General features: G+C 33.9%; 1 protein-coding gene and 1 long non-coding RNA gene across 2 annotated transcripts; one reads left to right on the top strand and one right to left on the bottom strand.

The window, feature by feature from the left end:
* LOC133668300 (uncharacterized) lies at positions 1 to 3792 on the top strand. Its single transcript, XR_009833667.1, has 2 exons — positions 1 to 2450; positions 3445 to 3792. It is a non-coding gene; the product is annotated as an uncharacterized LOC133668300 (long non-coding RNA).
* Positions 3793 to 7666: 3874 nt separating this feature from the next.
* LOC133706273 (uncharacterized) lies at positions 7667 to 12138 on the bottom strand. The gene is made up of 6 exons (XM_062131769.1): positions 11550 to 12138; positions 11154 to 11408; positions 10811 to 10924; positions 10526 to 10729; positions 9988 to 10152; positions 7667 to 8673 (listed from the first exon to the last, which is right to left on the bottom strand). Exons 1-6 carry the CDS (start codon positions 11898 to 11900, stop codon positions 8275 to 8277), a joined length of 1488 nt encoding a protein of 495 aa, XP_061987753.1. The 5' UTR covers positions 11901 to 12138; the 3' UTR covers positions 7667 to 8274.
* Positions 12139 to 12600: the final 462 nt, after the last annotated feature.

The following is a 12600-nucleotide window of genomic DNA, read 5'->3' as shown; positions in this document are numbered from 1 at the left end:
GTATTACGTTTAAGCAGTAAATTCCAGTTTTTTTCTTTTCTTTTCAGATCTTAATTTTCTTAAGAATTGAAATATTACTTTGATTTTTTAAAAAAAATAATCAAGGAAGATTGATGGCTACCACCCATGTACCTGGGTTTCGCAGAGTAAACTCAATGTAGAGTGGTGGCCCATCATCAAGTTCGACAATAGCTTGCAGCTTTTCCGTACACTATAGGCAAAGGTGTGGTGTGATTTCCAGATTGAAAGTTCACATTTTTTTTTCCCTTCTCTTCCTCTTATCTCTTTTTGGTGAGGGCAGTGGGCGTTGAGTTATATATTCAACAGTAACTTTCCTCTTCTGAACTCTTCTTTGACATTGATGTGAACCAAATATGATCTCAGATCCATCTCTTTCTTTTGGTGGAATCAAAAGATTCATAATTCTTATTAGGATCCTTTTTCAGCTTAGAATGTATTAAATTCTGGATATCTGTCTAAGATTGCAAGTTCTTGACAACGTTTCAAGAGCACTTGAACTTCGAGATATTGAAATCGTCCAAAATTATTTTAAAAATCTTAGATTTAATATATTTTTAACTCAAATATACTTCAAAAAAGCAGTTTCATATGTTCTACTGTGCAAAATCATCGATAAAGAGTTGAACTCGACCACCTCTGGAAGAGTTGATTTCTGTGCTCACCATAGTTCAACACCATTATTATACTGAGTATGTAGGTGGAGGTAAATTTGACCCCAAAAACAAAAAAAGAAAAAAGAAAAAAAAGAAAGCAGCTTCAAAATGTGTGTGCGAGGGAGAGAAGAAGACGAGGGGGGGATAGGGAATCTAGGTTAGTTGAAATGTCCGTGTAGTTGAAGCTTATGTTTCCCTGTCTGATGATCAACTCGTCTCTATAGGAAAAGCTGTATCGTCTTCCTCCTCCTTTCCCAATCCTAATCAAGATAAAATCAGAGAAAGGTCAGATTTCAGCAGATGTTGTATGGACAAAGACCCCCATTTTCTTTCTTTTTTTATTTTTATAGGAATTAATCGAAGGCAAGTAGCCGGAAAGCTGTTTCAGATAAGGACAGAAAGTGAAAGACTCCGTCAATGGAAGTATTAAGAAGAAGCTAAATGCTGCGGCTGCTGCTGTATCCAGCTTGTGGGAAAACAAAGCATACCCGTTTTCAGATATCCATCCCTCCACTTTAATTTTGCATTGAAGTTTCATTCTTTGTCATGAAGTTCCTTTCTTTGTATATCATTTATAGTGGGAAAAGATTAGGAAAAGGTATGGAGAGTTGTGGTGTAGGCAATTCTGGTGAAATCTATAGGAATTCTTCTTTAGGAAGCAGCAGTAATATTAGTAATGGTGGTGATGATGCCGGTGGTGGTGGCGGCGGCAACAATTCAAGACGTTAAGGAATCAATATAGCAGCATCAAATTTGACACATGCTCCATTAACAACCCTTTTGGAATACTCGGGTATCCTAGGGGGAAACAACTCCATTTTTTCTCAAGAAAGGGAGCATTTGATTCCTTCTCCATCTACTGCTGCTGGTGGTGGTGGTCACCAAGAGGTTACAATTAGGATAATCGGCTCTGCAGAGAATGATCGTGATGATGAATCCAATGCTTCTCCAAATGTTTAGGAATTACCATATGGTCAACGAGATGGGGTTATGGAAAGCAATGTGAATTCTGTAAGCACTGTTTCTGATGGGTCTGATGGGTCTGATGGGTCTTCTGGGATTGACATAGATTCATCATTACCGTCGTCGTCGTCGTCGTTATCTTCTTATCAGAGATATGATATCCAGAACTTACATCATCGAATTTTAAATTTCTATATGCATATGCTTACAATTTTCTCCTGCCTTACGTATCATTTTACATATATCTCAAGTCTTTTACTTTTACAGGGTCAAATGCCAACTCTGGTGGAGTATTTGCTGATATTAATGAGCGTGTTTGGTGGTAGGGTAGTAGTGGTTGTTTTTTAAATAGTTTTTCGTATTGAAATACATATTAATGATGTTTTTTCATTTTTTAAAAATTATTTTTGACATCAGCACATTAAAACGATCCAAAAAGTATAAACCACATTCAATTTTAATAAAAAAAATAATTAAAATTTGATTAAATACAGGTTGAACTACATAGCCAAACAGATTGTACCGTGTGTGTTGTCAACACCTGTTTGGTATCTTTTCTTTTTAAACAAAGAATAGGGAAGCTTTTTTTCATCATTAATCACAGGGTTATATTTAACCGTCAAGCTTACAACAGTTCTATGGAAGGTATGCTCTCATTTATGTAATCTGCTATATTTCCAGTACCATACTAAAACCATAGTTTATTGACATCTTCTTGATCACTTTCGCACCTGGGTTCAACTATTCTTTACTGCATGGCGGACCTTGCCACTTAAAGAAATGTACTATGGTTCTTATGCCACATCTGAACAGGTGAACTCTCTTCTTTTAAGTATAATATCTGTACATTTTAACTGCAATTCCTTTCCTCGGTTAAGGGTGGAAAAACAGTCTCTTCATAGTTAAGTGATCTTGGGATGAATCTGCTAGGCACTTGTGAACAAGAACTTCTGGGCAAAGCCATGCAGATTTTGGCTGGTTATTAATGCCTCTTTTTCTTGGCATTACGTGTACTGAGGTTCATGCCAAACATGTAGTCGTGTTATGCTTTGGCTGGACTTTTGAGGGTAGTTTTATTAATAAATATCCAGTTCTACAAGATTCCATTGTTTGCCTGTGAACATTCAAACTTCTGGCAACAAATTTTCCATAGAAGAATACCATGGCATGTGAACTTTCCAACTTAATTTTTGGGTATATCATTACTTTGCTCATCATTAATTGGTTTGCTATATTATATGTATGGATCCTCTGTATTGGTATTATTCTTTTCTTGCACACAAGTGTTCGCACATTTTAAGCTTGTCACTAAATTGGAGGTCAAAGCAGTGGGAGATCTCTGTGCCATTTGCCAGGAGAAGACGCCCGAGCGCCCATTTCACTACGTTGTAAACACATTCTGTGAAGATTGTGTATCTGAATGGTCATTTTCTCCACCTTCATCCTCTCTTTATTTATGAGGATCATATCTATCTACACAGATGCATTATTTCGGTTACATGGTGCTCTTTTCTCTCCCTCCATTGACTTGATTACGGATTCAATAAAATTGCATCATTGTCTAGTTATACTTCTGAAATCTCTTGTGTCTTCCTGTGAACTAGGAATATTGAGATAGATAAACAATAAGAAGATGATACCAGATTTATTGCTTTTAGCCGTTTCTGAATCAGCAAAAGGCTAAAAACAAATTTGTACACAAGTGCTAAAAGTCTTCGAATTTAAGAAGCATGTTGCCTTTCTTATGCTGTTTTTACATGGAGAATTTCTGTTTTCTTGTTGCTTCCTGTATCCTTGGCATTTTCAGGTTTGATCGAGAAAGGACGTGTCCATTATGCAGAGCATTGATCAAACCAGCAGATATCAAATCATACAGTGATGGATCAACCAGTTTGTTTTTCCAGATATTCTCAGATATGATGCTTGCTCTTAAGCTAGAGCCACTTCCACCTTTCAAAGCCATAGGCCTCCTCCTTTTCACAGATACAGTGCACATGTGTCATCAGTAAATATTAGTGGACATTTTTCTTTCTTTCTTTCTTTGTTTGTTTGTTTTTTTTTTCTTTCTTTTTGAAGCACTGCTGAGTGCTGACAGTTCACTCCACATGAATGTTGACATCCTCCTATTTATTGCAATCCAGAGGTTAGATAGATCTCCCGGCCATCTCAACGTATTTATAATCTTTGAACCACAGATGGAACCCTTCCAAGCTCCAATTCTTCTCCGTCAATAACCATCATGGCGTCATTCTTTTTCGAGAAATCTATTCTATGTATTATGCTATTGCAGCAATTACAGTCAGTAATGCACCTTGCAATATGGCTGCAGAAGTGCTTTTAGTTCTTAACTAGATAGGTGCCTTGCTAACCTGTGATACTAGACACTAGACACGGAATTGAAATAACTTCATGGAAAAAAAAAGTTAAAAAAAAAACAAAAATCAATTTTTAATAAATTAAAAATTAAAAAAATCAATAAACCTAAAAATATATATATTAAAGTCAACTCATGTTAATCTTCAAAATCTATAACTTTAAGTTATGAGAGTCTGAGACCAACCCTATGATTATAGTCATGAGTCTGAGACCAACCCTATAGAAAGCAAACCCTAAATAAATAACACAGCAAAATTCTAAATTAATAAAATATTTATGGATGAAATTAAAAAAAAATAAAAAACAAAAGAAATAACAATAAAAAAGATGGGGACTAAATTTGATATAAAAGTAATTTGAAATTAAATGTTGAGAGATGAAATTTAAAAAAAAATTCAATTAGAAAAAAAAATAACAATCAAAAGAATAAGGATCAAATTTGATATAAAAATTACATGAAACCAAATGATGAGGGATAAAATTGAAGAAAAAATTAATAAAAAAAGATTGAAAAAAAAAACAAAAAGAAATAAAAAAATAAGGATTAAATTAGATACAAAACATAAATAAAATGACATCTTTATATTTTGACAATGAAAAAAGAGGGAAAAAAGGTGGTAGAAGAAAAAAGTTCATCGAAACTCAAGCATTGATTCATCATTTACATGCGTGGCACCAACAGAAAGCTCACTACGTGACGCTTCCAAGATAGAAAGCAATGTTTGTATTTGAAACAACAACACACGCACCAACAATTATTTTTTAAAGAAAAACAATATTTATGTTTCTCAAAAGAAAAATCACTTCCAAGTCAACTTGTTAATAACTAAAAAACTAATTTGAAATTGCAAAAAAAAAAAAGCCACTGGAAGCAAGCTTGTTAAATTTTTTTTAAGGATAATATATTCTTTACATTGTTTTTTTAAAATGTAGAACAATCAAATTACCCCCTGTTAGCCTTTTAACAGAATTTTCTTGGAGGGGTAATATAATATTTATAGTTTTACACAATGCATATAAAAGATAAAAAATATTGACTTCTCCTTGATTAAACTTTTTTTAAAATAATTATTTAATTGTTCATTTGAAATATAAAAAGACCAAACTTAAGGGAGGTAAATTAGATATTACACTAATTATGTTACATAATAAAAACAAACACATTGGGCACATATAACATAATAATTAATAATATAATTAAAGTGTTTAAACTAAAAGGAAACTTTATTTTTAATGTGGTTCAGCAATTCTACATCCATATTTCAACTACCAAGTGTACTTGAGGATTGTATTTTTTTATTGATCCAAGTAAAAGATACAATACCCTTAATGAATCGACATCAAACAATTACACCACTTGAAGATGTTTTTTCTTCAAGAATTTTTTCTTGGTAATAATATCTCATGAATATCAAAAGTTTAACTCTCAAGTGTTTACAATTATGATTTGTTTAGAACAAGATTCATTATCTCAAAGAGTAAATTGTACAATTAAAAACTATTATCTCTTTAGCATTTAGGATGATTGAAGATATGTAACTGTTATAAATGTGAGATTTTATATTTTTGTACAAGAATATAAAGACTTAATTTAGCACAACTTAGAGTATGTTAGGATTGATTATTTTTAGTTGATTTTTCTTTTGGAATAACTTGTATATCATGTATGTTCAGAAAATCTTATTTATTTTGAATAAAAAAGATATATATATATATATATATATATATATATATATATATATATATATATATATATATATATATATATGTGCGCGTGTGTGTGTGTTTCCAAAATAAACTTTGAAATACCTCTGATGTTAAAGCAATCGACCAGTTCAAATGACCATATCATTCGATTGACCGGTTCCTGTAAAATTAGTTTTGACAGTTTCAAACCTGGTGAGACTTGAACCGATTAAAAATATATCAATCTTATTTATGCGTGCAATGTAAAGTGTGTGCGTTCATTTTAGTTTGCTATTGAGTAAAATATAAAGATTTAACAATAAGCATTAAAATGAATTCTTAAAAACTAAGGCTCCGTTTGTTTGTAGAAAAGTTGTTTCTTTTTGGAAAATGAATTCTGGAGAAAGTGAATTATTTTTCGATGTTTGGTAGTGTTATGAAAAATGAACTAGAAAACACTTTTCAGTGTTTGGTTATATTATAGAAAATAAACTGGAAAATAATTTATTAATGAATTAATTTTTTTCAAGTTTATCTAATATATATCTAATATTTAATATAATATTTAATCACTTACAATAAAAGAATGATATCTAAAAAGTATAATGATGAATTTTTTTATTATATCCTATATTTATATATAGCTTATTTTATAAAATATAACTATATATGTCATGTCATATTATAGAGAAATAACATTGTGAAATATTTCTTAATTAGAACCTATTAATATTTTTTTTTTAATTTTAAAAGGTTAAAATAAGTTTTTTTTTTTTTAATATGAAGAAAGCCAAATTAGTTTATAGTAAGAGTTAGATATTTGTGTTTTTTTTTGTATGAAGATTTTTTAAAAAGATAAATAAATACAAACATATTTTGATGGGTTTTTTGGATAAAGTTTTTTTTTTGTAAATCCCTTTTTCTAATCGTGTCAGGCTATGAATGGCCATTCCTATAATAGAGATGCACAGCCTGGTGAAGGGCACTTGTTTCAGTCTTACATATTTAAGGCCCCCTCTTGGAGGTTCGAAGAGCACTATCTCTTGGCTTTACCAGGGTTGTAGTTAGCTTTTGTTCAAAAACTCTCCCCTGAAGTGTTCTCATGGGTTGCCAGAAAGAGCTGTTGATAGAAAAGGTTTGTAGATCTATGACAAACTTTCAAGGTTAGAAAACCTCAATCCTTCCAAGCAAGTTAATTCTCTCTTTACTCAACTTGTACAAACATGTATGAGTAAATGCCAAATGAAAGTGTTTTCCTTTCCTTGTCAAAAGAAAAATATTTTTCTATTATAAAAGATAGTTTTTTTTTTTAACCGGAAACAATATTTTTTTAACTAGCTTTTTAAATGGTTACCAAACATGAAAAAATGAGAAAAATAAATTCCAGAAATTTGATTGTCTTCTCTTGTTTAGCATCTTGGACTTGTTAATGAATTTTTTTCATTCAATTCCTTACACTTCTTAATGTGATTTTCATATAAACATATTATAACTTAATTTCATCCAAACATATTATTAATTTATTTTTATTTAATTGTTATCATTAAAATATATAAAATATTATTATGCGACCTAAAAATCAACACAAATCACCTTCAATGGCAAGTTTATTGATTTTTTGGTGGAAGAGAAAATTATTATACTATTGCAGTGAATAGTAATATCTACAAAGAAATACAAAGTGAATTCTTCATGTCAATCTGTTTTGTTTTTAATTTTAATTTTAATTTTCAGTAGCAAAATAACTGTTCCCAAGCCAAGTCATAGTCACGAGGACCACGAGGTTCCTCAAAAGGCCCAAAGAAAATGCAAGGTTGAACATTTTGAGTTTATCTGGAATTGCGTAGGATTACTTCTTTAAAAATATTTTAAAAAATATATTTTTTTATTTTTTTTAAAATATTTTTAACACCGACGTAAATCAATCTGAAAACATAAAACAAATTAAATTTAAATAAAAAAATAAATTTTCATAAAAACATGGTATGCATCGAATTCCATTCAGTGTGTTAGTCCTGTGAGCTGGGGAATCAGATATAATAAGGTTCTGATCTAAACCTCAGTTACAAGGATTTACAAATCGTATACTCTATTGTCAGATCCCATCCCACACCCCTACAGCTTGTATCCCCACAGCACCGTGTACCCACACCACACGTTCTCCTCATATTTACACCTCAGGCAATAGCATTATAGCAAAGCATGCCGCATCCAGAGACACTTTCCGTCATTGAATTCCTTGATCCAGTAGCTTTAGAACAGCACTGTAAAATGTAGCACATTTGGTGATGCTCTGAGAAAGCTTTGACATGACCAGCTTGGCGTCACATGAATCCTTTACACCACCGTGAATATATAATTAAATTCACAGGGAAAATACTCTCGGCCAAAATCTGAAGAAATGCTGTAGTTCTAACGTAAGAACAAGTTTAAAGTACATCATAGCAAATTTACATGAGCTTCAGCCAACATCGGAAGACTGACAATGAATAACAAGGAATCAAGGACAAACCATGCTGTTACAATTTCAAACTTTTGTCCAAAAAGATAAAAGAGTAGTACGGAGCATTGCCATTCAAGCAGTAGGATTCGAGTGTTTTCTAGGATCTGCTGCAATTGATGTCGAGGTAGATGAATTTGGTGATGCAGCACTTTTGGAAACCTCCACAGACCCTGGTGGGGGGACAGGATGAGGCAAGATGTCTCGAGTCACAGGCAGACTTGTACCAAGGGAAGCCTCAGTATGCAAAGGAGGGGGCGACATTGACGGGATGGAGGGAGTGTTGGAGACAACCTTGATGGGATAAACTTCAGTTACTTCTTCAGTGCCCTCATCCAAATACACAACATCCTGCATGGTAAGCTGGTGATATTCAACAACCTCCCTCAAAAAGCGGTTCTCACGAGCATAGACTGAGTTCTCATGTGCCAACCGGGCCTTCTCTGCTAAGAGTGTTTCAAGTTGAAGCCGAATCTGGATTTGGATAAAGTGTAATCAGGATTGAAATTGCTTGATACAAACAGACTGCCATGCTTCAATCATGATGTCCATTCACTGGAAATAGGATTTCTTTTTTCCCAAATTGAAAAGATCTCTCCTCCCTTGTGCTATTTATTCTTGTATTTAAAATTAATATATTTAAAGTTGAGAATAATTAACCAAAAAAAAGGAAATATTTATTTTTATACATTTTATAATATAACAATATATTTAAAAAATTCCAAAAAAAAAAAAGATTTTTGCATCAAGGCAAGTTCAATAAACCTATCATTTCATTTGAAGGAAGAAAAAAGCAAACTACTGGAATAGATATTAATAAACTTACGAATTAACAATCAGATGAAAAAGAATAGCACAATAACTGTGAATTTTCACGTCAATGGTCACTGAATTGGGTTCTAGACTCCAGTCATTCTTTTCATTTCTCTGTGTTTCTTTTAGAGAAATATTCTTTGGTCATTCTAGATAATAAGAAATGAAAAGCCATTCTTACTCTCAGTTTTAAACAAGAACATGTGCCACTAATTATTACTAAGGATCTGTTTGTTGGGAAGGATGGGTGGGTGGGTGGGGGAAGGACAGGTCTGATGAAAAGCCCAGTCAAACAGATTGCAAGATTTAATGTCAATTAGTCTTGTGAAAAACACGGCAATAACAATCCATCATAACATAGAGATGGATTTGCATTTATATCCATAGAGATAGATCATGCAATCAGGGTTTTAGTAGATCTAGAATTGGATTCGAAGCCAGCCGATAGCAATATGACAACATAAAAAGATTGGAGCAGCATCCACAATCATACATATGCCAGCCCTCCTGTGCTTGGCATAGCTGGGACTAACTTTCAGTACAAATAGGGTCTTATAACAGACTGACTCTTTTGCAGTTGTTTAAGAAAGCAGAATGTAAAGTTAAGCATATCTTACATGCGGTTTGAGCATTCTTAACATCTTTATCAGCCTTGAGAATCAAATGCTTATGTTAACCATATAATGAAAGGAGCTTGATGATGCTGCCAATTACAAGATGATTAAAATCCTTTGGCATGTTCAGAGCAATAAATAAACTTAGCTAAGGGTACCATACTGTCTTCTCTGCCCTTGTTTCTAACATAACCAAGTACCAAATTTCTAGTTCAGATGCTTCCCTATGCAGTATTAAAGAACCTCTACTAGTTTGTCAATAACCAGATTATCATCTTCCAGATTATCACAGCATTAAAACAAAACAAAAAAAAAAGAGCAAATTGAGAAGAAAAAAACACTTAGTGAAAGGAATGCATACCAAATCATCATCTTCCAGGTTCTCTCCTCTTTGACGATTCTCCCTAAGAATTTTATTCTCCTCCTCCAGCTGAGCACATCGCTCCTTAGCAAAAGCGAAATCCGCTTTAACAGTTTTCAACTCTCGAAGAAGAAGCTTTGCCTTGGCAGCCATTGCCATTGCAACCTGTCACACAAATCAACGCCAAATTATGCATCTTGCCATGAAAAGTAAACACTTACATCAAATAAATTAGGATGGATTTCCCATGCAAGACACAATTTTACAATGAAAACATTAGGATACTTCTTTAGAAGGCTACTTTGATGAAGGGAAGCAGCAGGATAACTACTTGGACTGTAGAATCAGTCAAAGAACTGATTAAAAATGCAAGCCAATAAGCTGGCTCTGCCTTAAAGAAATTGACGATGCTTTGTACTATGTATAAATGGTAATCAAGCAGGGTGGTTTTTAACCAAAAGCTGCACAAGTTTAGGGCAACCACACATGCAAATATACTTCCATTATATAAGAACCAGTAACACAGCTGCCACCTTACGTCGCGAGATGCCTTCAGTTGGAGTTCTTGGTCAGTTTCTTTCTGGGGTTGTTGTCTACTGGTCTCCATTTGAGGTTGTTGCCACATGCTACTCCTATAGGTTGCCTGATTCCGTGCAGCAGCACCATTAGGCTTTTTCTGAATATGCTTACGAGTTTCTTGGATAATGTCTGCAGTCCGGTTCTCCACTCTTGTCAGACCTTCCTGAAAAAAGGGAAACAGCATTAGTGCAATCAAAGGAATCCTGGGGTAATTTGAGCAAAAAATTTGAACTGGGACGCCCACCTCGACAGCATTACCAATATAATTCAGGGAAGATGAGATCGCGTTGAGTCCCTTTTGTAATACAGGACTATCCATCTTCCCATGGGTCTCACGAGGGGGGTACGGGTTCTGGTACTGCAATTACATCACATGTAATAGGTTCACTTCGGCTGATAAGAAAACACTCACTTGGCCAAAAAAAGATAAACGGAGCATGAAATTCAAGTTCAATTTCCGGGTTTTTTGGCATATCAAAAGAGTAACAAAAAACCACTGGATTTTGCTAAAGCTAAGAACTTTTAATCGGGTACGTATGTATTGAGGGAAAAGAAAAGAAAAGAAAAGGCAAGCTAGGATATCCAACCTTGGACTTAGTTGTAGTGTCGGGGACATGGTGTTGCCAAGTAGTAGTCCTGTCAGTACCTGAATCCATTTGTTGCTTTTGAGGAGAGGAAGTAGTAGCAGCATTGTAGGCACTAGTATTGAAATCATCATCAAGAATGGATTTAGCTTTTCTAGCAAGAGTACCCCAAAACCCTTGCTGCTGCTGCTGCTGCGTTTCTTTCAATGTTTTCATAGATGTGTACTCGTGATAATAGGCCTTGTTCGGTTCCTCCTCCTACAAAAACCCAAACCCATTTCAATATCAAGAAAATGAAGTAGAAAGTAAATTGCTTTATAGCAATTAGCAGTGAAAAATGAGTAAGACAGTATTGGATCTGCAGGAAGGTAAGAGCAGTAAAAAAAAGTAGATAATTACCTTGGTAGAAGAAGAATTAAAATTGGAAGGATTAGAAGAGGGGGAGGGGTGATTAGTGAAGGCGTAAGCAGAAGAGAGAGAGGAGTCTCTGTGGGCAGCAGAAGAAGCTCTAATGGCTTTGGTAGCCAAAGAGGTGGAATTACTCTTATTCTCAATATTAATATTATTGTTGTTGTTATAATCAACATCTTCATAAATCCAATCCTCTTCGTCCAATGAAAAAGAAGAAGATGATGTTGTCGTCCTGATTGGAGATGGCCTGCCTCTGCTTCTGCTGCTTGTGCTTGATGTCTCCTCCTCCTCCTGCTGCTGCTGCTGCTGCTGCTGCTGCTGCCTTCTTCTATATGCCATAGATAGATAAAAGGATGGATGGATATTCTTTTAATTTATTGAAAAAATCTAATATAATCCAAACGAATCTAGAGATAATTATGGAGTAAAATAGGCTTCTGCCTCAGCTTTCGATCTGATCTAACCACAATCAGAAAACACCCAAATCTCTCTTCTTTTTGTTTTCTCCTTTCCTTTTGTGAGATTGATTTTGGTAGTAGAAGAATGGGAGGGAGGGAGGGAGGGAGGGAGGTTATTACATACAGACAAGACCAAACTAATAGGTGCCAAGATCATACTAATTATTAGTATTAGCGTTTTTAAAAAAAAAAAATTGTTTTTTAATAAATATATTAAAATAACATATTATTATTATTTTTTAAAATTATTCTAACATCGTTATATGAAAATAATTTAAAATAAAAGAAGAAGTAAAATTTAATGAAAAAAATATATATTAAACCGCAGTCGCAAGATGCACTGCAAAATGCAAATGTCAAGAAGATCCGTTGACCACTTTCCATTATCTATGTAAACACCTAGTTAGTCGCACCAGTTCTTACTTATGCCCCTCGCTAGCCTTTGGACTCTGCAGTCTGCACCACTGCTAGCTGCTGCTTCTTCTTCTTCTTCTGGCCTTTGGATATTCTAAGCTTGTTGCGCTGAGAGGGAATATACTGTTTTATGCAGCTCGAAGATCCCTTGAATCTCCTCCACCTTG

Source organism: Populus nigra, chromosome 11 (genome assembly GCF_951802175.1).
Source record: "Populus nigra chromosome 11, ddPopNigr1.1, whole genome shotgun sequence".
NCBI lineage: Eukaryota > Viridiplantae > Streptophyta > Magnoliopsida > Malpighiales > Salicaceae > Populus > Populus nigra.
Note: the sequence above shows the minus strand (reverse complement) of the source record. Positions and strands in the feature narration are given on the sequence as shown.

Excerpts from the sequence above, each read along its gene's own strand:
- LOC133706273 (XM_062131769.1), bottom strand. The coding sequence starts at position 11,900 with ATGGCATATAGAAGAAGGCAGCAGCAGCAGCAGCAGCAGCAGCAGCAG. Across the intron at positions 11,409-11,549 it reads TTAATTCTTCTTCTACCAAG|GAGGAGGAACCGAACAAGGC; the intron begins GTAATTATCTAC and ends GGGTTTTTGTAG. Across the intron at positions 10,730-10,810 it reads ATATTGGTAATGCTGTCGAG|GAAGGTCTGACAAGAGTGGA; the intron begins GTGGGCGTCCCA and ends CCCTTTTTTCAG.